The 26,894-nt window shown below is 37.4% G+C and overlaps 1 protein-coding gene across 1 annotated transcript; it reads left to right on the plus strand.

Annotated features, from left to right (window-relative positions):
• The first annotated feature begins 1,176 nt into the window (after nt 1-1,176).
• Nucleotides 1,177-25,623, plus strand: LOC121941585 (STI1-like protein). The gene is made up of 16 exons (XM_042484411.1): nt 1,177-1,401; nt 13,780-13,862; nt 14,069-14,152; nt 15,677-15,736; nt 17,016-17,189; nt 18,449-18,577; nt 18,668-18,713; nt 19,741-19,831; nt 19,967-20,108; nt 20,441-20,552; nt 21,546-21,632; nt 22,018-22,051; nt 22,401-22,475; nt 23,143-23,245; nt 23,732-23,883; nt 24,679-25,623. The coding sequence occupies exons 1-16, from the start codon at nt 1,356-1,358 to the stop codon at nt 24,812-24,814; spliced, it is 1,554 nt and encodes a 517-aa protein (XP_042340345.1). The 5' UTR covers nt 1,177-1,355; the 3' UTR covers nt 24,815-25,623.
• Nucleotides 25,624-26,894: the final 1,271 nt, after the last annotated feature.

Raw genomic sequence — 26,894 nt, forward strand, 5'->3', positions numbered from 1 at the left:
AAGATCGAGCAGTAATACCACCCTGTGGACAAATGCACAGTCTACATTCCTCGTGTAGTTTCCCCTGCAATCAATTTTATCTGTGCCCGCAAATATTCCTCCCATCCAGACCAGAGACCACTGCTCTCCAGTTTTAAGTGGGTCAACCTGCCAGGAAATACCAGATGGCTTAGAGTCTGTTGTTCTCAGGATATTTCTCATTTCTTGGGTAGACAGCGGACGATTTGTCCCTGATGGGAAAACAGAGACAAAGTTCTGAAACTGCTGTGTTAAGTTCATAAGCCTTCAAGATTTTGTTTGATATTTGCATAGGCTTTTATATTGTATGCCCATAGCCTGTAGACATTTTAAACATTTTTGTGTGCAGTTTATGAATTGTTTCCAGTTAACTGGAATTGTGAACCAACTGAATGCTGTCTAATTTTTCCTCATAATGAATACCAAATTATTCCACAATTACACAATTCACATAATTAAACAGAACAGGGTTTGTAGTTTGTAATCTTGATTTTGTATGTATGTTATATATATATATATATATATGTATATATATACAATATATATATATATATGGGGTGTATTATAAAAAAAAAATCATTATGTTTTTATTATTTAGCTTCAGTAAAATATGAAAAATGCAATAATAATAAGTAAAAATAATATATAATAACAATAATAATAATAATAATAATAATAATAATAATAATAATAATAATAATACATTATTAGAGTTTTTCTCAGTGTGGGCATATAGGATAGGATGAAATAGGATTAAACAAAACAAAACAAAATAAAAAATATATATATATAAAATAAAATAAAATAAAATAAAATAAAATAAAATAAAACACAAAACAAAACAAAACAAAACAAAAAAAAACAAAAAAAAATAAAATAAAATAGACACTAAAATATTCTGAGTGCAGTAACAGTACATTTTGAATAAATTACAGCAAAGTGGATATTGAAATTAATCACTTTTTACTCTACTACTCTACTACTCTCTAAATCCTAAATCGTTTGATATAAAAAACATCTGACCGGGAGGAGGATAATTTCAATCCTTTATTGGTTTTATTTTGATGGTTGTAACCGGAAGTCACCTTCAAATTCTGCCCGTCATTGTTTTATTGTTGAAAGTGCGTGCCGGAAGTCGTGTGAGTGTTGTCGGCGGTTAGTCGGTGACTGGACGGCAGGCGGAGGACCAACCAACGGGGCGACTTTTCACATGAACCGGCGGCCTCACCGGCGAGGTGTCAGCGGTAAATGAAGACTGAAGACTTGTCTTTTTGTCCGGAGTGACAGTTTCCATGTTTTTTTGGAGCGTGTGCCGATAACGCTGGACGGTAAACGGGATGAAGTTCACCAAAGATATCTGCCGGCTGCTGGGCTTAGGAGGCGGTGAGTAACGCTGGCAGGCAGCCGCTGACAACTTTTGGTTTCTCGGGCAGATTAAGTCAGTCAGTGCCAACGGTTTGCATGTAGCTGTGATTAATAATTTCACGTCGCAGCCGATGCTAGCACTTTTAACAACACGGTGAAGCAATACAGCCTCAAAATAGTGTTAGAGTAATGATTAAAAACAGTAAAACCGGCAAAAGTTTCGTTAAATTATATTCTGAGCCCTTTTGCTAACAGTTTGTGTTGTGAAACTGGAGTTTTGGCTAACCGCTAAATTGAGTTTACAGCTAACGTATGAGCTGAAATTGTTGGTATGAATGAATGTAAATTTGTGCCTATATGTATATATATTTGTATATATATATATGTATATATATATATATATATATATATATATATATATATCAGAATCAGGTCAGAAATACTTTATTGATCTCCGAGGGGAAATTGCCTCTAAAAATGCGGAAAAAATAGAAAGAAGAAGAATGAAAAGTGCGTAAAATGCAGGAAAAAAATATATTAATAAAAAATTATAAATAAAAATGTATATATATATATATAATTAATTAATTAAATTTGTTTCTCCCAGCCCCAAGGGACTGTTTGGCACCCCTTACGCATTTTTTTTCTTCTTCTTCTTTTTTTTTTTTTTTTGCTAACTTTGACTGTTTTCATGCATGTGGCATACATTTTCGCAACATTGTATATCTTTGTTTTATCTTGGAATTTAGGGATTGGCTTTAAAGTAAAAAAAAAATGCAACGATTTAAAGTTGTATGCCACTCCCCGAAGCCAAAAATTCTCTCCTCTCCAAAATCCTCTCCAGCTCTTAAAAAAATCTTTTGTCATGCCTCCCCCTTTTTGCAATATCACCTCTGCTCTAAAACAAAAAAAGGAAAAAAAAAGTCCTTAGCCAAATCTTCATTTTACTTTACTTTTAATTATTTTGCTAGTAGGCTAGCAAAAGTTTAATTTGTAGTTCCAAATAATAATTCATGTAATTAAAAAAAGATAATTGGTGTCCATGTATATGATATTGCCACACAAAAATCATATAACCATGCTGTCTGGTGATTTTAATGCCTGCAGGAGCACTAGGGATGTTCCTAAAAACCTTCCTATCCCTTGACTTTTAAAAAGAAGATGAAACTTTGACCAATTTGAAAATAAGAAAACATTCAGGACAACAACTCGCTAAATAAAAGTTAACAATTAACATTTATTGATAAAATATTCTTTTGGAAACAGCATTCTCAGTGGGTGACAGGAATTCCCCTCAGGCTCTACTTATAATTTTATTAATTTTAATTGATTATTTGTTTTTTTTAAATGGTGCTGCTTTTTATCATTTTATCCTTTTTAACAACTTGGATTTGACTTATTTTATGTATCTGTTTTTATCTTTTGTCATGCCAGTGGAGTAAGTTTTTTTATTTGTGCACGATAAAAATTCCAGTCCACTTCATTGATCGCAATAAGAATTAAATCTTGAATCAAACCTCAAGCCAGTATTACCCAAACCCCAATTAGTCAACTCTGCAAATGCCAAATTATGACGTGATCATGACTTGTAGTAACCCCTTTTCAACCATGAAGGGCAGCGCTAGGTGACATTCTGTCAAGGAAATCAGACTTTGATAAAATCCTGTTACGACAAGACCAGCGCAGAGGCATCTGCTCACTTCAGAGGACTCCTTTTAACAACACCTTTTATATTTTAACCCTTTATATTGCAGAATATTTATCTTTGGGTGGCAGTTATTGTGGTTTTGTGTTTCCTGTGTTTTCATATTTACAAAACAACAACAACAATAACTACTATTTGATCAGATTTAACTTGCTTTGTTGATTTATATGTGCAGCGTCAGCTGGCAGCATTTCACAACCCAACCAAAAATATTTGCCTGGCAAATTAGTTGTCACCACCCCACAGGAATGTACAGAAACTGGTTGGACTACAACTGCAGCTTTAAGATTGAAAATAACTCTGCCATTCATGTTATGCCCTGAAACCACTACATCATGAAAATTTAATATGCTTTTATGAAATAAAACTAGAAAATATAAAAAACTTACTATTTCGCACACTGAATGCCTCTTACTGAATGAGTGTGGCTATTGTTTGGACAGCCATCTACTAAACAATTTCCTTGGGGAATTCCTGGACCCAACAAAGTTACATCACCCAGCCATTTCCCATGAAACAAACATTATGTCCCAAAATAAAAGTATCAAACCTCTGTAATTTGGGTGAAAGGATAGAAAGGACTAGCTGAAGGAGATTACAGATTTGACGTTCGATATTTAGATAGTAAAATAATTATTATTCAATTCAAAATAGGATCATTTCCATATTTTAAAAGTTTTCTTTTATGATTGATATTAAGTTTTGCTGACCAACGTTAGCTTTCAGTGGTGTAAACGTAAACATTTCTGTACGAGGAACACATGAGATCAATGTGTCCACTTTTTAGGGTAGCACCGATTGTGAAATTATGGGCCAATACCAATACCAAAGTAACAAATTGGCCAACAGCCAATACAGATGTTTATTAGCTGTTTTCAAATTTGTCTTTGTTGTTATTTGTCCACCCTTTGTGCCAGAGAAACAAAGAAATCATCATTATAAAAAATAACTCACCTATGATCATGATGAATTGATGATTGATTAATCGGTTGTTAAGAATTGAATTGAACATGTGAACATTACAAAATCAATTGATAGGCGATGCAGTGCTGTCAAAGTGTATTCAAAAGGTTGCTGTGAGCTTTGATTGAGAAAAAAAAAAGTTTTTTTAATGTCCCTAAATTGATTTACTGACAAAAAAAACAATAAGACTGATACTTTATTTATTTTATATAAAATAACCTTCTTTCACATAAAAAAAACTGCTTCAAAGTCTTTCTTACAATACTACTATTTTATAATATTGTGAATATAACACCAGATTTCTCCCTCAGACGACTGTATTTATTCATGTTTCTTGCCAAAAACGATATTATACTTGAAGGAGTTTTTCTCTCGATTGCTGCAAATAGAAAAAAACTCTCACCCTCACAGGGTGAGCGCTATGTTCAGAATTCTTAAAAGCAACTCAATGAACAGCAAATGAGTGAATGTCCACACAGAATTTAGAATTTTAAGTTCAAACCTTTTAGTGAATCTTTTCAAGCAAGCAGTGAGCAGTTTACAGAGCTCTGGATCAGAAATGCCTCTCCCTAGCCGACAACATCAGCGAGCCAGCCTGCAGTTCTGACAACCTGTCTTTCCCTGATCCAGTATTTTATACTATTACAATAACAAAAAATGTGAATGTAGGTAGAGTCATCTTCTGGTTGGCTCCCCTCGTTATCTGGCTCCCCTTCCGGCATGGTATCATCTTTGGATTGGCCAACCTCAAGGACAATCTCTTATTAGGAATTGTTTTTTGGTTTTTCAGGGTGCCCTGGTGAACAACATTATAGATACCACACACCCACGCCCTTTTGATCCACATCCATCCCACACATCTCCTCTTCATATCTCCAGGTACCAAGTTCTCCTCACGTCATGCTTTCACACACCACTGCCATCAAAGATTTAGATTATCATACAGAACATTAAACTGTCATCCAGAGCCTCATGCGTTCACTCCCACCGCTGACCTCAGAGGTTAGATTGTCATACAGAACATTGAGTTATTACGGTACTATATCTTGTATAAGGAATAAATCATAAGAATAATCAGGATAAAAGGAATGAACATGAACATGAACATTGCATCATATACTTACATACTCCAACATACTAGATTTCGTTATCTTTCGATACAGTTTTTTTTTTTCCTTGCCCATGTGCCCTTGTGTATCCTTCTGCCTGTGTCCACTCACTAAATTTATTTTTGTTTGGTCTGCGAATGCAGCGCAGGCAGAACTCTTTTTTTCCCTCAGCAGCGGTTTGTAGAGTTTTTTAGTCGTGGGGAATAACATTTGATTTGTCAATGTGATCAGAGCTTCTGAGATCAGTAGATGAGAGGAGCAGTTGTCTGTGAGTGAAAGCAAATTTTTAGACCCATCGCCATACACGGCTTAGTTTCACTCTCACTGCGCCTGGCGTTCTGCTACTCCGTCTGTGCCCAGAGTACGCTCTGTGCTGCAAGAACATTATATATCCCAACCCTGTACCTAATAAACAGTCCAGCTCCAAAAATACAAATCAGACCATGGTGGCAGATCTTTCAATCATTGTGGACTGCCACAAATAAATGAATATGTGGGAAAAACATTGACCACTACCACTGGTGAATGTAATCGTATTTTCCGAAATATTGTATGTATGTCACCCTTGTATTGTATGTTTTTTCCATATCGCCCAGCCCTACAGTCAACCTTAGTGCGTTTGATCTGCTGACTTACTTACCTCTAACAAAGTCAGCAGACGTCAGAAGCAAACTCGACTGAACTGAATCATGAATGACATTATAACATCCTTTAAAAAAAACAGTGAAAGATCATCAGTCAAATGTTGACCTTTGGTGCCTGCAGCCTGGCTTTGGAAGCTGGAGTCATTCTGGTTAGAGCCAACCACACAATCTTTGCTTCCTGTCATTTATTTCCTCCAGACATAAATTAGGTTTAGCACAAATTAGTGTGAGTTTCCTACCGTGTTCATCATACTTCTTGTTACTGGACTCTCTCCCTCTCGTGCCACGTGCTCCTCACTTTGCTGTCACTTTATTTCCTCACATCTCCATATGTATGTATATATATATATATATATATATATATATATATAGATATATATATATAGATATAGATATATATATACACACATACACACACAGACACACACACACACACGTATATATATATATATATATATATATATATATATATATACATCACACTTTTGTATAGGGATGCATGCATACACATACATGTGCACATACTTGCACATACTGTACATATACATTTTTATACAAACAAAATATATCTTCACATTATGCATAATTTTATTTTTTAAACCGATGGGCCCATTGGATCTCACCACAGTGTTTTTTTTGCTTGTGTCAGCACAGAGCGAGTATATGTTGATGAGTCAGAAGGAAAGCATTGCGTAGTCCAGACCTGCATACTTTTATAAGCTTGTTTAGTGTAGCATTTGTGTACGTTTTTTGTCTCTTTGGGTGTGCCGTGTGTGTGTGATGTGCTTGGTGAGTTGGCTAAAGGAGGGGCAGATGACACAGTGCTCACCACAGACGTTCATTAGCTCTGAGTTTCCTGTTCCTTGGAATGATTTAGCGAACGACAGACAGGCCCAAGTCCAGTCCGGCTCTATACCCTCGTAGTTTGTGACAAAGTGAATTTCATCAGTAGTTGCTCTCCCAGCTGAATGAAGCACCCCTTTTTTAAGGGGTAGGGTTTAAATACAGCTGCAAGCTTTGGGATCAACTTCCCTTTCTCCGGTGATAAAGAGGAACTGACGTCAGTTTTCATAACCAGGGATAAAAAATAAAACTTGCTCTCATTTTATGTTTGTCATATGTATTTGTATCACTTTTAATTGATCTGAAGCTGCTGCTATTGTTTACCTGTTTTCTTTTCTACATTTTGATTTGGGCATGAAAATCAATCAATCAGGCAATTAATAAATTAATAGAATTAAAAACTCACTCCTAGCTTGCATTCTTAACCCTTTGAAACCTGAGCAATTTAGTTTGATTTCTTTTAAAAATATGAGAAGAAGACAATGTGCAACTTAAAAAGAAATGCAGAAAGAACAGATTATTCAAATAAATAAAGAAAGAAAGAAACAAGAAACTAACCTGAGTATTGACAAAAATGAAAGTAAAAAAGGGCTAGAAAATCACCTAAAAATTAGTTAAAAATTAAATAAAACAACACTATAGCCAAGGAATGTATCTTAAAAAGTGCCTAAGAAAAATAATTATGTAACTTGCTTTAGATAAATAATTAGAAATATAAATTGGCATCCCCCCAGCTTTTAAAAAAAAACCCCAATCTAAATCTACTATTCAGGACTCACCTCATAGAGATGTCAAAAAACAAGATAATATCAACAAAATCAAATGAAAAAATAGACATAGAAAAAAAAAAGAATTTTAGGCAATTGGTGGGACATTGCTTACCAAGGTGCTGATTGTCTTTTTTTTGATTTCTTTGAAGAAATAAAACCAGTCTGCTTCAAAGGATTCAAAGATTTAAATACTTGTGAAAGGCATCTGAACCCATCACAAGGAAACTGATGTCAATCCAGGTTTCAAAGGGTTAATCTGATTAGTCCCTGTTTTGTTTTTTCCACAGTCCCTGAAATATTACAAACCAGACAATAAAATCAACACGTTCAACCTTTTTTTCCTGCATTTCAAAATACAATGTGACCTCTAATTCCTTAATGTGTGCACAAAATTGTCCATCACATGTCTGTTTTGACTAAGGCAGCCTATTACTTTTCCTTTCCCAGATACAAAATAGGTGCTTCACTTGATGAGTGTGGTTTGTAAGCTGGCATTGATTCAGACTCATTATTGGAGGGTTTTATAACCCACTTCCACTCACTGCTAATTGCTTTTAGATGGTGCTTAATATGGTGAACCCTCCATGTGAACATGCAAACAGAGTGGAAGTGGTACAAAGAAATGTAGGTGTAACTCCTTTCAGTGGTACATAGGGAATAAATAAAAATGATTAAAACTATAAATAGGTCAATGCAACAACTCATACATATGAAGTAAATGTGTAACAGCAGTAAATAAAGAAATAGATATTGCACAGTCCCAGCAGGATAATATTATTATTGCACTCACCCTTGATATTGCATATTTTTTTTAATGTCTTATGGGTTTGTCTCATCTCTTTTGATGTGAATATAACCTTTATTTTCTTAATTTATTTCCTTCATTGTGAGTATAACCTCTATCGTAGCAGTGTTTGACTCTCTTTGTGTCATCAAAACATTTTCCTACACCAAACCGCTATATGCAAACAGTGCCATATTAATATAAGTTGTTTGTATTACCATTATTTTTTGCATTTAAATTCTGTGTAAACCGTGTTTAGCTCCCATTTTGCATTTCAAAGTACAGCTCTAGTCCTGAAGTTTGTATTTAGTATTCTATTTAATGTGTTCTTTTTTTTGCTCATAAACAGAAAGACAAAAGCTGAAAACACTGATGTCGGGAGACGAGGGCGGTGTGCGTGTTAATATGGGTCTGTGTTTAACAGAGGGGAGGAAACTGTCGAGGCCACCTGCCCGGCAGCCTTGAGAACCAGATTTCTGCACAGGCGGTTTTCATATCAAACAGCAGCACATGGTTTATTACACAGGGCTCATTCTTGATTACCCCCCGCCCTTCAACATTTTTGTCTTTGAAATAAAACAGCAGAGATATCAGTCCTTTTTACTCAAATGGCCGATGCCTCTCACAGTGTATGGCAGTACTTAAGACAACTGTGCAAGTCTGACATTTGGCCAATTATACATGAGCTCACACTCACATGCAAATCACTTGCAGCATTTGGAAACCTGGCAAGCACTTTTCAGTTGTCTTTCGTAGTTGATGTGAGCGTTTCCATGGTGTTTAATCTGCTGAGTAAATATTATGAAGCTAAGATGAATGAAAACCAGTAAGACCTCATTGAATCAAAATGCATGTTCATCAGAGAAGTGTCTTTCAGTCAGTCATTGTGTGACACAGTCTATATCTAAACCAAAATGTTTCAGATTTTTCCTCTGGTGTATCCTGTTGATGGCTGTGGGCTGGTCTGCATCAAAGTCAAAACCATATGTGGTGTAATTATGAGCAGGAATACTTTTTTTTTTAACACTTTGAAACCTGAATCAGCATCACTTTTCTCGTGAGGCGTTGAGACACCTTTCAAAAGTATTTAAAACTACGAATCCTGAGCAAATTGGTTTGAACTCTTTTGAAAACATGTCCCACTTATTGTAATTTTTTTTCCTCTTAGAAAATTACCGAAAAACTAGGAAAAAAACGTCTAGGAAAAATATTAATATTTATAATATATTATAATATATAATAATAATATAATAATATATATATATTATTATTTTGTAAGTTACCATGACAAAAAACCTGACATTTAAAGGTTTAAAATTCAGAAAATTAATGAATATTTGATATTTATTAATAAGACTGATGTTGGTTAAAAAAAGAAACTCAGTGAAAGTAGAAAATGTTATTACTGTATGATATTTTTTAGCTTGATTGCTTGAAAATGCATTTTGTGTGCAGTGTATTATAAGTTTTAGCATCTGACACAATCACAATCACATCTGCACAAAAAATGATAATGTATAAAAATCAATGTTTCTGCTAATCATTGACATAACCGAGGCTGTGATAATTTAAAAAAAATCTACTTAGCATGTAGTATATTGAAAATAATTCATTTTTTGTGTTGTTTTTTTAAAATCTAAAAATCAGGGGTTAAAATTCTGAAAATCAATGAATATTTGATATTTCTGATTAGTTATATTTAAGACTGATGGGAGTGCGTGTTAAAGCGGGCCCTAAGGGTTAATAACAGCGGTGCTCAGGAGCTCAGTATATATCCTAAAATATCTGGTGGAGTATTCTATAGGATGTCTTTATGTACATGATTTTGTTTTGCAGGGAAACCTGTAATTTCAGATTGGCTTTCCAAAAAAGAACGGCGTGTTTTTTTCTCACTAACATCCGTCTCTCCTCCCTCTCTGGTTCCTGCTTTTCCTCTGCCTTCGGTCTTTCTGTGAGTCAGGTGCTGTTGTGGCTCTTAATGCCAAACAGATTCAGTTTCTGCTCATTCCAAAACTTTCTCAACGGACGGTGAACTATTCTGGGACACAGTTTTCTCCCCTTTGACTTTCATCTGTCAACAAATTGTATTTGAGGGGAAAGGAGACTTGAGACTGTACAGTATACTCTCTCCAAGTACTTTTTATCTGTATTTATCCAGAACGTGCAACTCGTTTCTCCGTATTAGCAGTTTGATTTTGATTCAAGCAGTGCAACCTGCTGGCTGCTGATGAAATCTGTTACACTTCTTGCACTCAACATGTGGTAGGGCTACATGATTATGAAAAATACTCGTTCTGTGTGTGGGAGAATGAGCAGTTAGTTCATCCAAACTGTTTCTAATGAATTTCACTATATGGAGGCCTAGATTAACCCTTTGAAACCTGGAGCTACATCAACTTTCTTGTGCTGTTTTCAGATGTTTTTTCACCGGTATTAAACCTTTGATCCCTGGCAAAAAGAATAACTTGGTAATAAATGTTTCACAAATTTCAAGAAATTAGTAGGTATTATTTTTTTAAAGCTAGGGCAAATGTTAAGGGAAAAAAAGAAAAATGCTAGGGGAAAATGGCATTTATAATTATCATAATTTAAAATTAAGTTACAAAGTTGTTTCTATATATTTTTTTTAACTGTCTCTTTCTTTTTTTAAAACAAATTTTCTTGTACTTTTGTTTTTTAACTAAGTTTTTGAAAATTCTTGTGTAATTTCCTCTCTTGTTTATTGCCTCCTTCCCATTTTTAATGAAATCAAGCCAGTTTGTTCTGGTTTCAAAGGGTTGATAGTCCTGAAGACATTAGGGGACTGAAATTAAAAAGGGCCTGGAAAAGATAATGTAACCATGAGATAGGAAAATTCATGGAAATCTTATATTTTACCCACCAATGAAGGGTTTGTACATATTTAAGATTCAAGCAAACTGAATCTTTTTTTTTCCTCAAAGATATCTCAACCCATTTGGGAACCATTTAAATGGGCTGATTAGACTCATTTCTTTCAAAAACATAGGTTGTGAGGCAAGAAAATACTTTAAAAAATTAGCAAAAATAGTTTAAAAAAAGTTGAAAAGTTAAAAAGTTAAAATTAAAGAAAATCACCTGAAAATAAGCCAAACAAACAAGACAATGACCCAGAAAAAATGCTGAAAATCAGTTTGACTATGAAATACCAAATGCTTAATGTCCAGAACCAAGAGCCCAAGAAACCTGAATGTCTCCCGCAATCCTTTGTTTATTTGGCATTTCTAGAACACTGAATGGGAACCTTAAGCAATAATTGTGAAATTAAACACAGTTACGAGATGACTGCAACTCCGTTGAGTGATGTAATGCAGCCTCTCGTAATAACGATCTGAGAAGCATGGCGATGGATGTTCAAAACATTAACAGCCGTCATTATTTCCAATTAAAGGGGTGGTATGGAAGTACTTGCTTTTCGTTGCTGCTGCAGATATCGCCGTCATTTTTTTGTCTCATGTAAGACTTAAGAGCTCCCTCTCTTCCTCCACATATACAGCTCCATTTGACCTGTAAAGCGAAAAAAGTTTTTTTTTTCAAATATTGAAATACCACCTCATACGAGGGTAAAATGCGATAAATTAGTTTTTTTTTAAATTGATGCGTTTCCATTTGGCGTATTTTATGTTTGCGATTTCAATTTACTCTATTTGAGGGTGAATGGAAACACGCCTTGTTTGAACTGAAGAATTGTTGCTTCTAACTCCTCTATTTCTGTGTATCTCTTTTTAAATCCTTTTTCTATTAGAGATTATTTGTCCTCGTAGATTATTAAGTTATTAATGTTTCCAATAACTTGCTCTTCTTTCATCATTTTTAACAAGCTGTATGTACAATTCCCTAAACAGCCTTGAAGTAGAGTTTCGTCTCATTTTAAAAATGTATCTAAAGGCTTATCAACGCGTCTTTAGTCTGTTTACATCAAGTGTTTGTAGTAAAAACAGGTTGTAAGAGATAGATAGCAAAACTTAGCGTTCAGTGTTATTAGAACCCAACTGATACTGGATCTGAATGCTGGAGCAAAACATTTTATCAATTATCTTTGTAACAATGAGAGGTTTATATCCATCCCAAAGTCTGGAAACACAAAACACAATCAGTTGTAGTAGCTTCAAATGGATGTGTTGATATATTATTTGCGTATATTTTACAGATCTCATGCCTCAATCTTTTCACTAATTCACCCCAGTGCGAACTTAAAAAAAAAAAAAATCTGCTAGGATCTCCTGCAGCCTCAGAAATCCCCCAACAATAATTGTTATTTACTGATGTCGCTGTAAATAGACGGTAATTTGTAAAATACTGAAAGGAAAACAGACGAGTCTTCTAGCAATCACATGAAATGAAACGCTCCCTGCTCAGCTGTTGTGTGTCTTGTTGCTGGTGTGAGTTCATGGTAACTGATCTGCTTCTGCAGAGCGAGCGCCCATCAGCTGCGTGAAAATTTACTACCATCCAAGCTCTGATAACGCTGCTGGCTTTAACCAAAGGCTGGTGGGTAAATGTGTCAGAAAATAGAATTAATCTCAACATGGCTCTGTTGATATTTTAACAGCAATGGAGTGAAATATTTCTCTGTAGAGTATTTCTAGAATGCTTCTGAGTACCTGAACAGTATTTCTATCCAGAGGCCCCTCAGATATTTCGGGCGTGGTGACCTCTCAGTGTGGTATGAGGGGAAGAGGATTCCCTGCTTTCCAACTCACACGCCTGCCTGGCACCATATTAACATGCACCAAGAACTGGTATCATGACTGTAATGCATCCTGGCTAAGAAGATTGCCTGTTTACATTTCAAATTTGCATTCATAACTTGTACCCTGAATAAAAACAAGCAAACCAAAAAAAAATACACTGGAAACCCATTTAAGTGAAAACATTAAATAAATCCCTTATGGACGGATGTCAAATTTCAGTAAAAATAAAGCATTTAAGGGCCAGACACACCAAACCCACATCAAAGAAATAGTGGCAATGAAGCTGATTGTCACAGTTCCTCTGTGAAATCATGGACTGTCACCTCCCAGAGATCCCTCATATGTAGCCGCTCCCACGTATAAGGGGCTCGCCTTTCCATTATCACTCACATAACACGCCTACGTAGCCTTGGATTGGAAATAACGACGGCTAGTGTGGTTGCTGTAATAGAAATAAAGCTGCTAATGTTCTGAACATGCATCGGCATGCTTCTTGCAGTGTTAGAGTCGCAGAACATCACTAAATCGAAACACAGTCATCTCACAGTTGTGTTTTTATAGCATTTTAAAAGAATCTCGTAACTTTTGCACATATCTCTAATGAAAACCTGCCTACTGCTGCCTATAAGGCTGAATCTTTTCATTCTTCAGATGCATGAGGGAAGACATCAGATTAAATAAAGACCCTCACTCACTCTTTCCCTCTGTGTATCATCCAATCGCACGCTGCCACAAGATCACCTGTGCAGTTTTGTATTTAAAATGCCTCACTCAGCACACTAACGGGAAAGAGATTCACTCAAACCTGAAAATGGATGTTACTCTGTCACACACTGTGTTTTAATCCTGTGTGTGTGTTACTTTAGGAGGGCCATGTGAGGAGGAGATGGAGGTTCAGAATGGAGCTCCTGACCTGACAGACAGAAGAAAAGACCAAGGCTCATCACAGGTAGACTGAAAGGCTCATACACTATATAAACTATGATCAGTTTGTGCTGTATTGGACTTTATAAGCTTTAGGAGATGCAGAATCACTAACTGGGTGTCTCATGAGACATATTTTGTCATGAAAGCTATTTTCTGTCTCTCAGAATTAATGCTGTATTTAATAAAATGCAATAATAATAATAATAGTGTGTGTGTTACTGTCTCCAGCAGACTATGCTGAACAGCGAGGAGGGTTTGGATGATGACGAGAGAACGAGAAGAAGAGCTGAGAGGAGGAGAGCGAAAAGAAAAGTGAGTAAAAAGTGTTTATTGTGACTGACATGAAGGCTCATAAGCTGCAGCCGGAAAAATAAAATAAAGAGAAAGGACATTGAACAATTATTCATGGTTATTTACCAGGGCTTGACCCAAATGTTCACATGTTTGGGTATTCAGTATTCAATTTAGGCATTTGGATTTTCTTTTTTTTGCAGAGGATGAATACCATTTCAGTGTTTGTGATACTGCTGCTGTGCCTGTCACACACACACAGAGTGACAGAAATGATAATTTTACCTGATGCTTATTGACTGAGATAAGCCATTCAAACATGTGAGCCCCCCCAAAGCTAACCCCGAGAGGAGCTCTTTCCTGCAGCACAGAGCAGAACACTTATCATTTCAGACGCACGTCGTAATTGAACTGACTAATAGAGAAGACTGAACACAGATTATTGTACTGCGAAACTGTCGGAGGTTTTTTTTTCATTAAAAACTATAAAGTGTCAGAACGGCTGACGAGCAGTTGGAGGCTCACTGAGCTCTCACTCACGTAACTCTGAAGCTCTGTGGGGCACGGTGTCTCTCTTTCTCCCCTGAAACACTGAAACTGCAGGGTCAGATCCCATCTTTCCCGCATCCTCCCTCATCCGTGATGCTCATGGTCTCTTCCCAGCTGACGGTGAAGCTGTCTCTGGGGCGCAAAGTGTTGGCACAAATCTGTTATTTTTTTCAGTAGAATCTGGCTTTGTTGGGAGCGATATTTTCTGTTCGAAATTACTGTCTGAGATTAAGGTAAAGAAGTTAAAATATTCTAAATATAGCGTACACTTAATCTGATATAGATTTTTTGAGGTGGGAGGTTTTTTTTAGGTGGCTAAAATACGTTTTGTTCCTTACCCCTATTCACAGCAGTAGATTTCTTAGCTTACATATCAGAGTCCAGCCTTTTTCTCCAAACTGGGGGTGTGCCGACTGACATCTACTGTATTTAATATACTGTCTATGGATAAAACCTCATACAACCCCATCTCAAGAAATCAGAACTATCCCATTAAGTATTATACTTACTAGGGGTGTGAATCTTTCAGTATCTCACAATTCGATTCGATTCTTGGGGTCACAATTTGATTCAGAATTGATTCTGGATTCATCAGTAATATGATGTGTGCAGCAGTTTAGTCAAATGAAATGCAGTAACACTATGCTCACATTTTCACTTTAAAAATAGTCAACTAAGTTACAAAAGGAAATGTAAATATTCATATATGTTATCCATGTTGCAGCTCATGACTTTTTTTGCTTTTGATTCCTCCATTAACTGAAATGAATGTGTCTCTGACATTTCACCACCACACCCTTATTGACTCGTCACCTGTCGCCTCACCTGTCGTCACACCTATTTCACAGCTGTGACTGTGACTTCACCTCCCCGTCTCCAAACATTAACCACATCTTCCTTTTCACTGTTTCCATGACACATACATCTACCTGGATGTCTGTGTCCATACGTGTCTCTGTACCATCCCACATGTCCGTGTCCATGCTCTCCTTTCAGAGGCAGAAAGAGCGAAAGAAACTAGAGAGAGAGGAGAGGATGGAGGATGCTTCAGAGCAGGTAAAAACATAAAGGCCTGAAAGTAATCTCTTATCTGCTGATATTTCTCTAAATAATGACTTTTCTGACTTTTATCTGTGCAAAGTTTGTCACTGAGGTGTTTTTACATTCCTCTACTGAAGGGAACGATGCATTTCCCTTAAATCTGATATTCAAGCGTAGGCAAGATAGATTATGGACCGCACTAATATGAAAGTCGATTGCTCTCTAAGGCTGCTTTTACACCTACCCTGTTAGGGTCGGTTGGTACAAACTCAGGTTTGCTTGTGTGGCTAATACGGTTTGTTTGGACTGGTGTGAAGCTGTCAGTCAAACCCAGGTGTGGACCAAACAACCAGACCACCTGAAAAGGTGGTTTTGGTCCGCTTCAAACCGGACTCTGGTGCAATTTGTTTGTGAAGTGAAAGAAAAAAAACACCCACAAGAGATTTTAGCATGATTTTAACAGCTAAACCAAAAATAAATCTGTCTACTGATCATGAAATCTGTCCGCGATCTCATAATTTATCCTGATAAATGCCAGTGCTGCCACTACAGGTGTGCGCTTTTATGTTATTATTAGTTATTATACAGTCGGGATGCCTCTGCTGGGTGAAGTTTTTTAAATCTTAAGTTGATTAAAACATACCTGTGTTCAAAAATGGGACAGAAAAGCATTGCAGATTTTTAAATTTCACCATGTGTTCATGGATGTGTGTTCATCTTTATGTCCATATTTATGCACATATTCATGGGTATAAGCACCCATAGACCTGGATGTGCATGTGCAATATTTGCTCATGTACACTTTAAATTCAGTAGTGATATTTCTTTTCCATTGTTGCATGGATGAGAAGCAAATTTCTGCAAAGTAAAAGGGGAATTCAGTACATGTCTCTCTTAACTAGCTTTTACAGTAGAATAAGGAAAAAAGGTATTTAACATTTGCAGTCTATTTGGAAATATGTGATATTTGAACAAATCTGAGGAACCAAATGCAACATGAAGTTACTTTATGCCTTTATCCGAACAGTCTGTCATCCTTCGGGTCCTTAAACTATCCTGATATTTGTTTTCAAACCAAAAAACGCAGCAAAGCATTAAATAAACAACATATACAACCTAATAACCTGATAACACTACTGCAGGCTAATCTGCATGTCTTTATTTAATGCTTTGCTGCATTTCCTAGTTTGAAAATGAATAGCCTTTATTTTCACCCAAAACCTGTCAAGAATATGGGACCAGACTTCCTCTTCTGGGGTAATTTTTTTAAATGATGCTTTTCACTTTTTAACAGGAAGAGGAAGCGGCTGGAGCGGTGTCAGAGAGTGACAGTGAGGAGGAACTGAAAGAGGAGGAGGAATGGACCTCCGTTCGTCCCAGACACCGATGCAACCCTGAACCGGTCCCTGCCCTCATGACAAGACAGAACAAGAGCAACAGCGAGCTGCCCCACAGGACCTCGGAGGAGGTGGGTTGAAGTCAGGCTGGCATACTTAGTATGTCATTTTTCCTTCAAAATAAAAGAAATAATAAACCAGAGGACCTGGTTACCAAGATTTTAGGCCAGTGAAGCCACAGAGTGACACGATGATTCGACAATCGTGCAAAGTGTTTTGGACCTGGAATATTTCTCTGCTCACTCACTGCGAAGTTGGATGTAAATTCCTTGTAAAATTGAATTGCTCTAAATTGGCTTCGGCAAAATGGCAAACTTGTTCGGGTGTGGTGTCTTAAAAAGAAAAACTCAAACAGAGCAAACTGGTATTTTCTGGCAGTGTCATATTTGCCAGCAACATGCTTTATTGCTTTATAATGGGAGTGTACCAAGACCAAAAAGTCCCTTCGTAACTGGGGCTGGGTGCCAAAATATGTGCCAAAACTTCAGTTTTGAGAGAGCGAGAGCGCATGAAGGTGAAGCGTGACGTGAGAGCAAACAGTGCAATGTGTGCACAGTTCAGTCCATTTGTCAGTAAATAAATGCTACAACTCCTCAAGACCTAAGAATAACCCCAGTGTCTTGTTTGCCACCTGCTGATTAAAGTGAAATGAATTTGTTAGTTAGCTGTTAGTTAGCGACACGTGCCGATTCCTACGTGACCTCATGCCGCCTTTTTCATCAGCCAAGAAATAACACTTAGACACACCTGAAAAGACTACAGCCAACAGCCAACTAGCACGTTCCCTCTGGACATCCAAGAGAGGAAGTAAAATACGTTTTATCGTATTTCAGGCGATTTGAAATAGCCACATTTTGCAAAACTGCAATGAAACACTTTTTTGGCTTGTATAAGTCACATGATGCGATGGCTATATGCCGGTCAGAAGGAACAGGCTCCCTCATGATGCAGCAGGAGCTACAAGAGCTGTTATTGCATCACATAACTCTTCAAAAGTTGAGCTGATCATTTGGTAGTTTTGGATCCACAATTCCTCTGTGAAATCGTGGACTATCAACTCCCAGAAATCCCTCATATGTGGCTGCTCCCATATATAGGAGCTTGCCTTTCCATTATGGCTCCATAACACGCCTAAATCCAAATCACTGGATTGGACTGTTTTGAATTCCACTTCTTTGATATGAAGGATGATGTAGATGGACCTGTATTGATGTACCAAACATTCAAATCAGTGTTTGGTCAGAGCAGATGTTTCATGTTTTTTCAAGTCATAGTCATCAAACTGTCATCTGTTTGTATTAAGTGTTTATTTTACCTTCTGGTGTTTCAGGAGCCAGAATGGGATGTCAGCAGTGCATTTGTGGCCAACGCTGCGAGCCACATCAAAGTCAAAGCCCTGAAGAACAGAGCAAATCAGATCTCCAGAGAGAACAAGGAGAACGAGGCCAGGAGCAGCCAGGTGCATGCACATATACACATGTAGCTATTTATCCAACCTCTCAGCCCTCCTCGTCTGCTGTAGTGACACATCTGTCTGTTGTGATTACAGGTGGAGTGCACAGAAGAAATGAGGAGGAGGGGGGAGTCTCTGACAGGTGACTCTGTTCATTGTCCTTTAGATTCACCTCGTGCCTTTTTATTTTTGTTTAGTGACAAGATGCACATCCTTATGTTGTAGATTCATCCCTTCCATTACAAATATTGATTTAATATTTCATTCATCCTATTATTTCAAGCTCATTTTGTTTTGTCTTCTTATCACAAGTGGTGGAATTAAAGGCCCGGTTTGTAAGATTTAGGGTGATTTAATGGTGTCTAACAGTGAGGATTGCAGATTAGCTGAAACTTCTGGTTAGAATTCCTTCAGTTTTCGTTTTTCAGGAAGTTTTTACTGGAAGCTGAATTTTCTGCAGAGGTCTCTTCCTCTCCAAAACAAATGGACCTGGTGATTAAAACTGGAAAAAAACATCTAATAAAGCAGTTTCACGTTACAAATCACTGTGTCTCCGATGCTCTTCAGCTTGTGAGAGACCAGCCACTAGCCCAGCACCTGCTAATCTGCAGCCATCTTTTTCTCTGATAACTTAAGATGCAGGTGTTCAGGAGGTTTTTATTTGGGATCTGATCCATCTGCAGAGGTCTCCGCCTCTCCACAACCCCAACCTTACCCTGTACCTGTTGATTTATGTAGTTAATGTTAAAAAAATGTCCAACCCCGCTTATCGCAGAGAGGCTGCTAACTATGGTGGCCAAAGCAAAAACACAAACTTGAGATGAAATTTTCTGACATTGCTACTGATGCAAAACGGTAAGGGTCAGTTCACCCAAATTGCAAAAAAAAAAAAAAAAATTGAATGTGTTTTCTCACATTCCATGAAGGTCGATGTATATCTCTGTGAAGCTCAAAGGTATAAAAAAATACATTTTAAATGATTTAACATCAGTGTTCCTATTCAAAATCAAGGTCCTGTGTGATGAAATAATTCACAGAAAACACTTTCAACTGACCTGATATAGAATATTTCCTCCACTGAAAGACGTGTGTGCAAAGTGAAGTGAAAGTCCTCATCATTTTAAAAGAGTGTGTGTGTGCGTGTGCGTGTGCGTGTGTTCATTCTGCAGTGCAGGGCATTCAATTGTTCGGACAGGGCCAGTACAGCCAGGCAGTGGACATGTTTACAGAAGCCATCTACTGTGACCCCAACGACCACAGGTGAGCCGAAATGTGACCTCCAGCTCACCTGCACTGACGCTGTCATCCGCTGACCGTGTCACCTCGTTTTCCTGTGTCCGCCACGTTTACTTTGATTAAATAAATGTTTCCATGTGACTCTCTTTGGTCCCTCAGGTTCTACGGAAATCGCTCTTACTGTTACTGGTGTCTGGAGCAGTACTCCTCCGCCCTCACGGACGCTCAGAGGTCCATTCAGCTTGCTCCTGATTGGCCGAAGGGATACTTCCGTAAGGGGTGTGCTCTGCTGGGGTTAAAGGTCAGCACTTAATGTACAGCCGATTGATACATTCCAACAAAAAGATAAAATGTAAGACTGTCCAAATATAGTGACAATTTCAGCAAATATGACAAAAAGTTATCTTTGTAAAAGCTATCTACTGTAGATTTAATATTTGGATTTAGAGTGAATTCTGCCTGCATGAATATTATTTTGACTCCCAAGTGATGTAAAAGTGAGAGAGCGAATTTAAAAACAAGTTATTTTAACTGCCTCCATTCTTTCATCAACTCATAAAACGTCATGTGTTTGGATTGCATGCTATTTAACACTGCCAGCGGGGTGTGTGTGTGTGTGTGTGTTTGTTTCAGCGGTACAGTGAGGCGGAGGCAGCCATGGAGCAGGTGTTAAAGTTGGATCCGAACTGTAAAGAAGCGTCCAGTAAACTGTTTACCTGCCAGGTCCTGCAGCTCACGGTGAGAAGTGACTAGAAGGCTGGACTTCAATCAGAGTTTATGAATTTAGGTGAACTGAAGCGTATTTTGTGGAGTTTCATAATTTAAAAACAGCTCGTCAACATGATAAACCAGGTCAGTCATTAAGTATCTTGCTTTAAGGGACTTTGAAAAGAGAACAGCACCTCAGAATCAGAAATACTTTTTGATCCACGGGAAGAAATTGTGTTTTTTTTACAGTCACTCTGATGCAAAGAATAGAGAATAATAGCAAGTTGATATTTGTACCAGCACAAGTATATAAAAATATAGAATTGAAATACAGTAATTGTAAACAGTTAGCACTAGTATGTAAAAATTTTAAAAAATAAAAGTATGTATAATATACTGAATATTTAAAGTGTGTAAAAATATAAATGTAAATAAATAATAGACACTTGTATGTGAATATTTAAATTATAATATTTATAATGTGCTGAGTGTGTAAAGTGTTAAATATGAAACTGAGCCTTACATCATATGCAATGTATAAAACTAGTATGTAAGTTAAATATATGAAAATATGTGCAATGCTACAATTAACAGCAGAGTAAACATAAGTAAAAATAATAGTAAGAATATATACAATATATCGTTGCTGTTGGGCACAAACCTCCTGTCTTCAAAATTGCTATTTTTCAGGAATTAGAAAAAAAAATGCTGTGTTTTTAAAGGGATCCAATGGAGATAGGAGGTTTAGTCACAAGCTTTTTAAATACATTTAATTGAAACTGATACACACATAGAATTAATATATGAAAATAAAGAAATGTAGAGATACAACATTTGCGCCCCGCAACAACAATATACAATATGTGTCACATGTTAAATGTAGCCTACATTTAACAGTTGGGAGAATATTTCACATTTGAATTTAAGATATTGCAGCAAATATTGCAGTTAAGACAGTGATGTAAGTCCTGAGGTACCTTTAATCATTTTGACTTTTACTAATTCCTTTTTTTTTTTTTTTTTCCCTTAGGGTTGGGTTTTGAGGAAGAGCAGAGTAAACTGCTGCTGGAGAAGTTCACCACAGTTCAGGCGGTCATCACTTCATCCGAGGCACAAAGTGAGAGTCGGCTGCAGCATCACATCTGTCCACACCGGGGCAGCACCGCTCTCAGTCACACTCACATCAGACATCAGTAGCAGAGACATCCTCATACTAATGACTGCAATATTAGAAACATGCAGTAATAAACCACAAGTAAACATCCGACACTTTACAGGCAGAGTAAATGGTTTTTGATTGCAGTACCATGATGACAGAGAAGATGTTGCAGATGCAAATATTAATCGGTTAAAGTAAATACAGTGTCAGCACACTGGTGAAGAAATCCAGATAAAGACACTGATTTACAGTGGTTAACTATTTTAAATGCATCTCATCAATGCTCTGTTTTTATTGTTTTGTCATTACATGATGCCTACCTCCTATCTGCCTTTACTTCCAGCACTGAAGCACACGTCTCAGCAGGACCAGAGTGGGTATGTTGTGTAGCATTTAGCTGCACATAATTATTCCATTCACTTCAGTTTCAGGAATACAGCGCGTTTCGAGGGCGTGAATGTTATGCATAATCTGCTATACTGTATCATCTCAAAAAAGCAGCAAAACAAATTAATCTATCTATTTTTCTAAGAAATGTATATTCAGTATCTGTTATCATGTGTTTTTAGATATACACAATGCCCTTTGTGGTTATTAAAAAGTAAGCTTTAATGCAAATATTTGATTCTTCAAATAATGGACAAACAATCGATGCTTCTCAGATGTTATCCTCTCCTGTGATCGTTGCTGTACGTGTCCCTGTCTCTTCTCCTTTCTGTCCTTCAGGAGCTGTCGCTCTCTTTGGGTCGGGAACATTACATTGGAAGTTACAGAGAAAGACCTCTTGGATCTCTTCAAAATGTAAATACACCGTGTGTGTGTGTGTGTGTGTGTGTGTGTGTGTGTGTGTGTGCGTGCGTGCGCGCGCACGCGCACAGACAAATTGTTCAGACAGGCTTTATGAATTCAGTCTTGAGGGATAACAAACAATAAATGCGGACAGACAAGTCCATCTACTGTAGTTTTTCCAGCACAACTACAATAACAAGATGGATTTTACAAAACCTTATTTTATAAAAGCTAAAAAAAAAACACCTGTAATAGCAGCAGCAGCAGCAGTTGTTTCAGATACTAATACTTCTAATACTAATAACTGTGTTGATGTTAGTTTAAGGAACAATAAAGCAGTAGTAGAAAAGGTACAGGATGTATTGGTCACTTGTCCCCCATTCTGCGAACTTACCTGATATACAGAAAGCGATGGCGACATAACAGCGCAATATTCCTGCTTTGAACAGCCGCTGTAAAAGGGGCTTCAGAGGTGTGTAGGTAACAAGTAGAAGTACTTTTGCTATAGTTAGTGTAACTACCAGCAGTAATGGAAGGTTTGGTGTGCTGCTGTAATTATAATAATGAAAATATTAGTTGACAGCTGCAGATATGAAAGCAAAACCAGCATCTGTTCGTCTGCAGGTTTTTCCCACGCTATTCTGCTGTAGATAAGAGACTCTGTTTTTTATGATTACAGATTTGGTGAGATAGAAAGCATCCGAGTTCTTCATGAGCGTTTCTGTGCTTTCATCAACTTCAAGAATGCCAACATGGCTGCCAAAGCCCTGGAGAGGCTGCAGGTGAGTCTCATTCTTTAGGTGATCAAACTGGACTTGAAAAAATCAAATATCACAATATTTTTGACCAAATACCTCTAGCTGATCCTGGGGCAATATTGTATAGTTGACTATTGGAGCTCTTAGAAAATATTTACACAATAAGACATTAGATTAATAATCCTCGTTAATGTGGATGTAATGACTAAGTGGCTAAGAGCTGGAACAGTCTGGTAAGTTCAGAAAATTAGTTTTCTGTAATGCAGCTTTTAAAACTAGGAGTAGACAACACTTAGGATATAATAATGTCCAAAAATTTAAGATGATATCCACCCTCATATCAATAAATAACTGATGTGATGTAAACAGTACCTTGATGTTCATCCTGTTGTCATTGTCAGTGTCCAGCTTTGTAAACATGCAGTTTTAAGATACAGCAATAAGCCTGCATCCTGTTATTGTGCCTCTTAGGATGTTATTAAAGTTTTACTGCTGTTTCCTTCTGTCCAGGGGGTGGAGCTGGGGGGCATGAAACTGGTGATGAGGTACCCGGACCGTTGGATCCAGCGCACCCTGCCCTCCATACAGAGGACCAACACCAGCCTCAGCTCCATCGCTGCAGGAACACAGCAGAGCTCAGCTGCCGCAGGGTACCAAGAAACGTAATCATAACGTGTGTCCGGGTAGTGTTTGTCTTTACATTCTGCAGGTGTAAAAGTAATCCCTTTTTGCACAGAGATGGCACCAAAGGGCCACTACAAAGTCCCTTTGTTATGTCTCCTTTGCATTTTTTCATAGATAGTTGAATCATGCTAATCTAGTGTTTGATTTTAGACAGTATGCAGGAATCGGGGAGCCAAACGAGGTGTGATGGGCATTTGACACTGCAGGGTCGGCCTCTAGTATGACGTATAACATATGTTCTGGCGGCGCTTTGTAAACAATACAAATGACAATAACAACATGGCAACAGCAATCATTTACCTTCAGTGTTATAAGGCGGCTGATCTCGTCCTCTGCTCGGAGGTTAAGGAGCTCCAATATTTTATAGTTTTCCCAATTTTCGGGCATTTACAGCTGCTGTTCTTCTTTGTTAGTGGCTGCTTTTTAAATCTCCTGCGATGGCCAATGCACATAACACGTCATCAAAACATTACACCCATCCTGCCGGCTGTCCTGTTTCTACAGACACTGTTTCAGCACTGTTAATACCTCCCGTGATGGCTTAAAGGCGAGACAACTCTGTCCCGCATACGTAGCACGTCCCTTTATATATATATATATATATATATATATGAAGGGAACGGCTTGGTAACACAGCAGTGAACACAGACACAATTTAATCGTGTCTGCTTGATTGTGTCTGTCTCCACACCCCCGTCAGCGTCTCATTATTTGTTTGCATGTGCATTTTTCTGTGAATAAGACAGAATCTTCTCTATTGGTTGTCCGTGCAGGTCCAGACGGTGTGCGCCTATAAATGGAGACGAGTGCTTTTACTGGCGGACCACAGGCTGTTTCTATGGCGACAAGTGCCGCTTCAAACACATACCAGACCAACAAGGTCGTGACAAGAAAAACTGGCTACCCTAAGTGTGTCTCCCACCCAAAATTAGCACCACGGCTCGTAAGAGAAGCATTTACAAAGAAAAATGAGACGAGGGACAAGGAGGACGGTGATCAGGTTGGAAGACGATGATGCCTGAGGACAGCTGAATGTGTGTGTGTGAGGAAGAGACAGTCAGAGACGGTATGTATGTGATAGTCAGAGGTTTAATTTATTGGATGTGTCTCTTTGGAGGGTTTTTGCTCCAGTGGGATCCTATAAAAGCCTGATGAACTCCTGGTGTCTGTATGGAGGTCCCTGCTCTGTTGGAAGTGGGTCGATCTGTCGCCGAAGGATTTACGTTGACAAATATGTCTGGTTGAAGTATAACGGAAACGCTACGTACACCCAGCTCTGTGACTGTTGTCTGTTTAACACAAACTTTGTCTCCGTAAAAGTCCAGTGTGAAGGATTTTGATATATTGGCAGAAATGGAATAAGAAAATAAGAATCATGTTTTTGTAACCTTAGAATGAGTCGTTTATATCTTTATACGGAGCGGGTCCTCTTCCACGGAGTCCGCCATGTTTCTACAGTAGCCAAGAACGGACAAATCAAACACTGCATCTAGATAGGATTATTTGTGTTTTCATGTTTCCACATCAGCGCTTGGCACTTGGGAGAAGACTCAGTTCTGCAGCCGCACCACTAGATGTCACTAAATTCAGCCCACTAGACCTTTAACACCAATACTGTATTGCATTAAAGTCAAAAGTCATTTTCGCATCTTTTAAAGAGCATTTGAAGTGTTTGGAAAAAAACAATAAATCAATAAAAAAGACTAAATGTTTTAATATTTACTTATAATCTTAAATTAGCTATTACAGTCATTAAAAACCCTGACTTTCACATCAGAAATTAGGGACACACAATATTTAATTCTTTGCTGATATCCAAAATGCTGATATAGAACAACTAATTTGGCTGATAAATGATACTAATATTGATATATATACTTTATTTTAGTGATCATCATGTCTCTTCTGTACAAGAATGAACCCTTTGAAACTTGGATCAACAGATTAGAACAATTTTAAACTTAAAATTATCTTACAGGAAAAAAAGATTTTCAGGTAGTTTGCTTGGAACTTTTCATTTATTCATTTCTTTTTGCTAATTTTTTGTCCATGTCTTATAGGTTATTAGTTAGGGGGAAGGCAATAACCTATTGCCTATATATTTAAAAGAAATAAAAACAATTTGCTTAGGTTTTAAAGGGTCAGCATCATATTGTGCATACTCTCATGGTGATGGCTCACCAGGAGATGGAGACATAAAATACAATATTTTAATTTACATTGTATGTAATATTTATTCATTGAGTATATTATCCAAAATACTAAAACTTAAGGTTGATGTTTTGCGCATATTCACTTTGTCAGTATTTAAAAATATATATATCAGAGGAAATCAGCATGTTGAATTTGATATTTAATTTCAAAGCCAACATCTGCCCTTACAGATGACCTGCAGATATTACTTTGCATCCCTATCAGAGTTTTTTTTAGAATCACTAAATTCATTATTTTGTAGCAAAACATGCTCACTCACACTAACACTATCTGATGTATGCAAGTGCGGCGTTTCCCACAGAATTAGGACCTATCTGTGGCTGCAGCTGCTTTTTTATCTCGTGTGTGTGCGCACGTGCGCCATTTTTATCACTGTTCTCTCTACATTCAGATGTTTTTGCAAGTCCTTGTCCCGAGTTCTCTCAGCAGCAGACTTGCATTATGGATAACTGATCTGTCGATCCGGTCGCATCGATGGATGAGGAGAGCAGCTGCAAAGAGGTGAACAAATGCACACTGAACTTTCACTTTCACGTCCTGCCAGTGGCGTGCAGACTTGGGGTTTCCACAAACATAAAGCGCAGCTGCTGGTTGAGTCATTGTTCCTGGCTGCCATATCCAATTGTTTCGGTTATGGAAAGATATTATTGTTTTTTCAGGTGACTCAACCCTTTGAAGCCTGGCTTTTTTGAAAACCATGGGAAAAAAGCAATGAGCAGCTTAAAAGAAATTAGTATAAAGTACAAGAAAATTACAATTACCAGAAAATTTGCAA

Source organism: Plectropomus leopardus, chromosome 4 (genome assembly GCF_008729295.1).
Source record: "Plectropomus leopardus isolate mb chromosome 4, YSFRI_Pleo_2.0, whole genome shotgun sequence".
NCBI classification, from domain to species: domain Eukaryota; kingdom Metazoa; phylum Chordata; class Actinopteri; order Perciformes; family Serranidae; genus Plectropomus; species Plectropomus leopardus.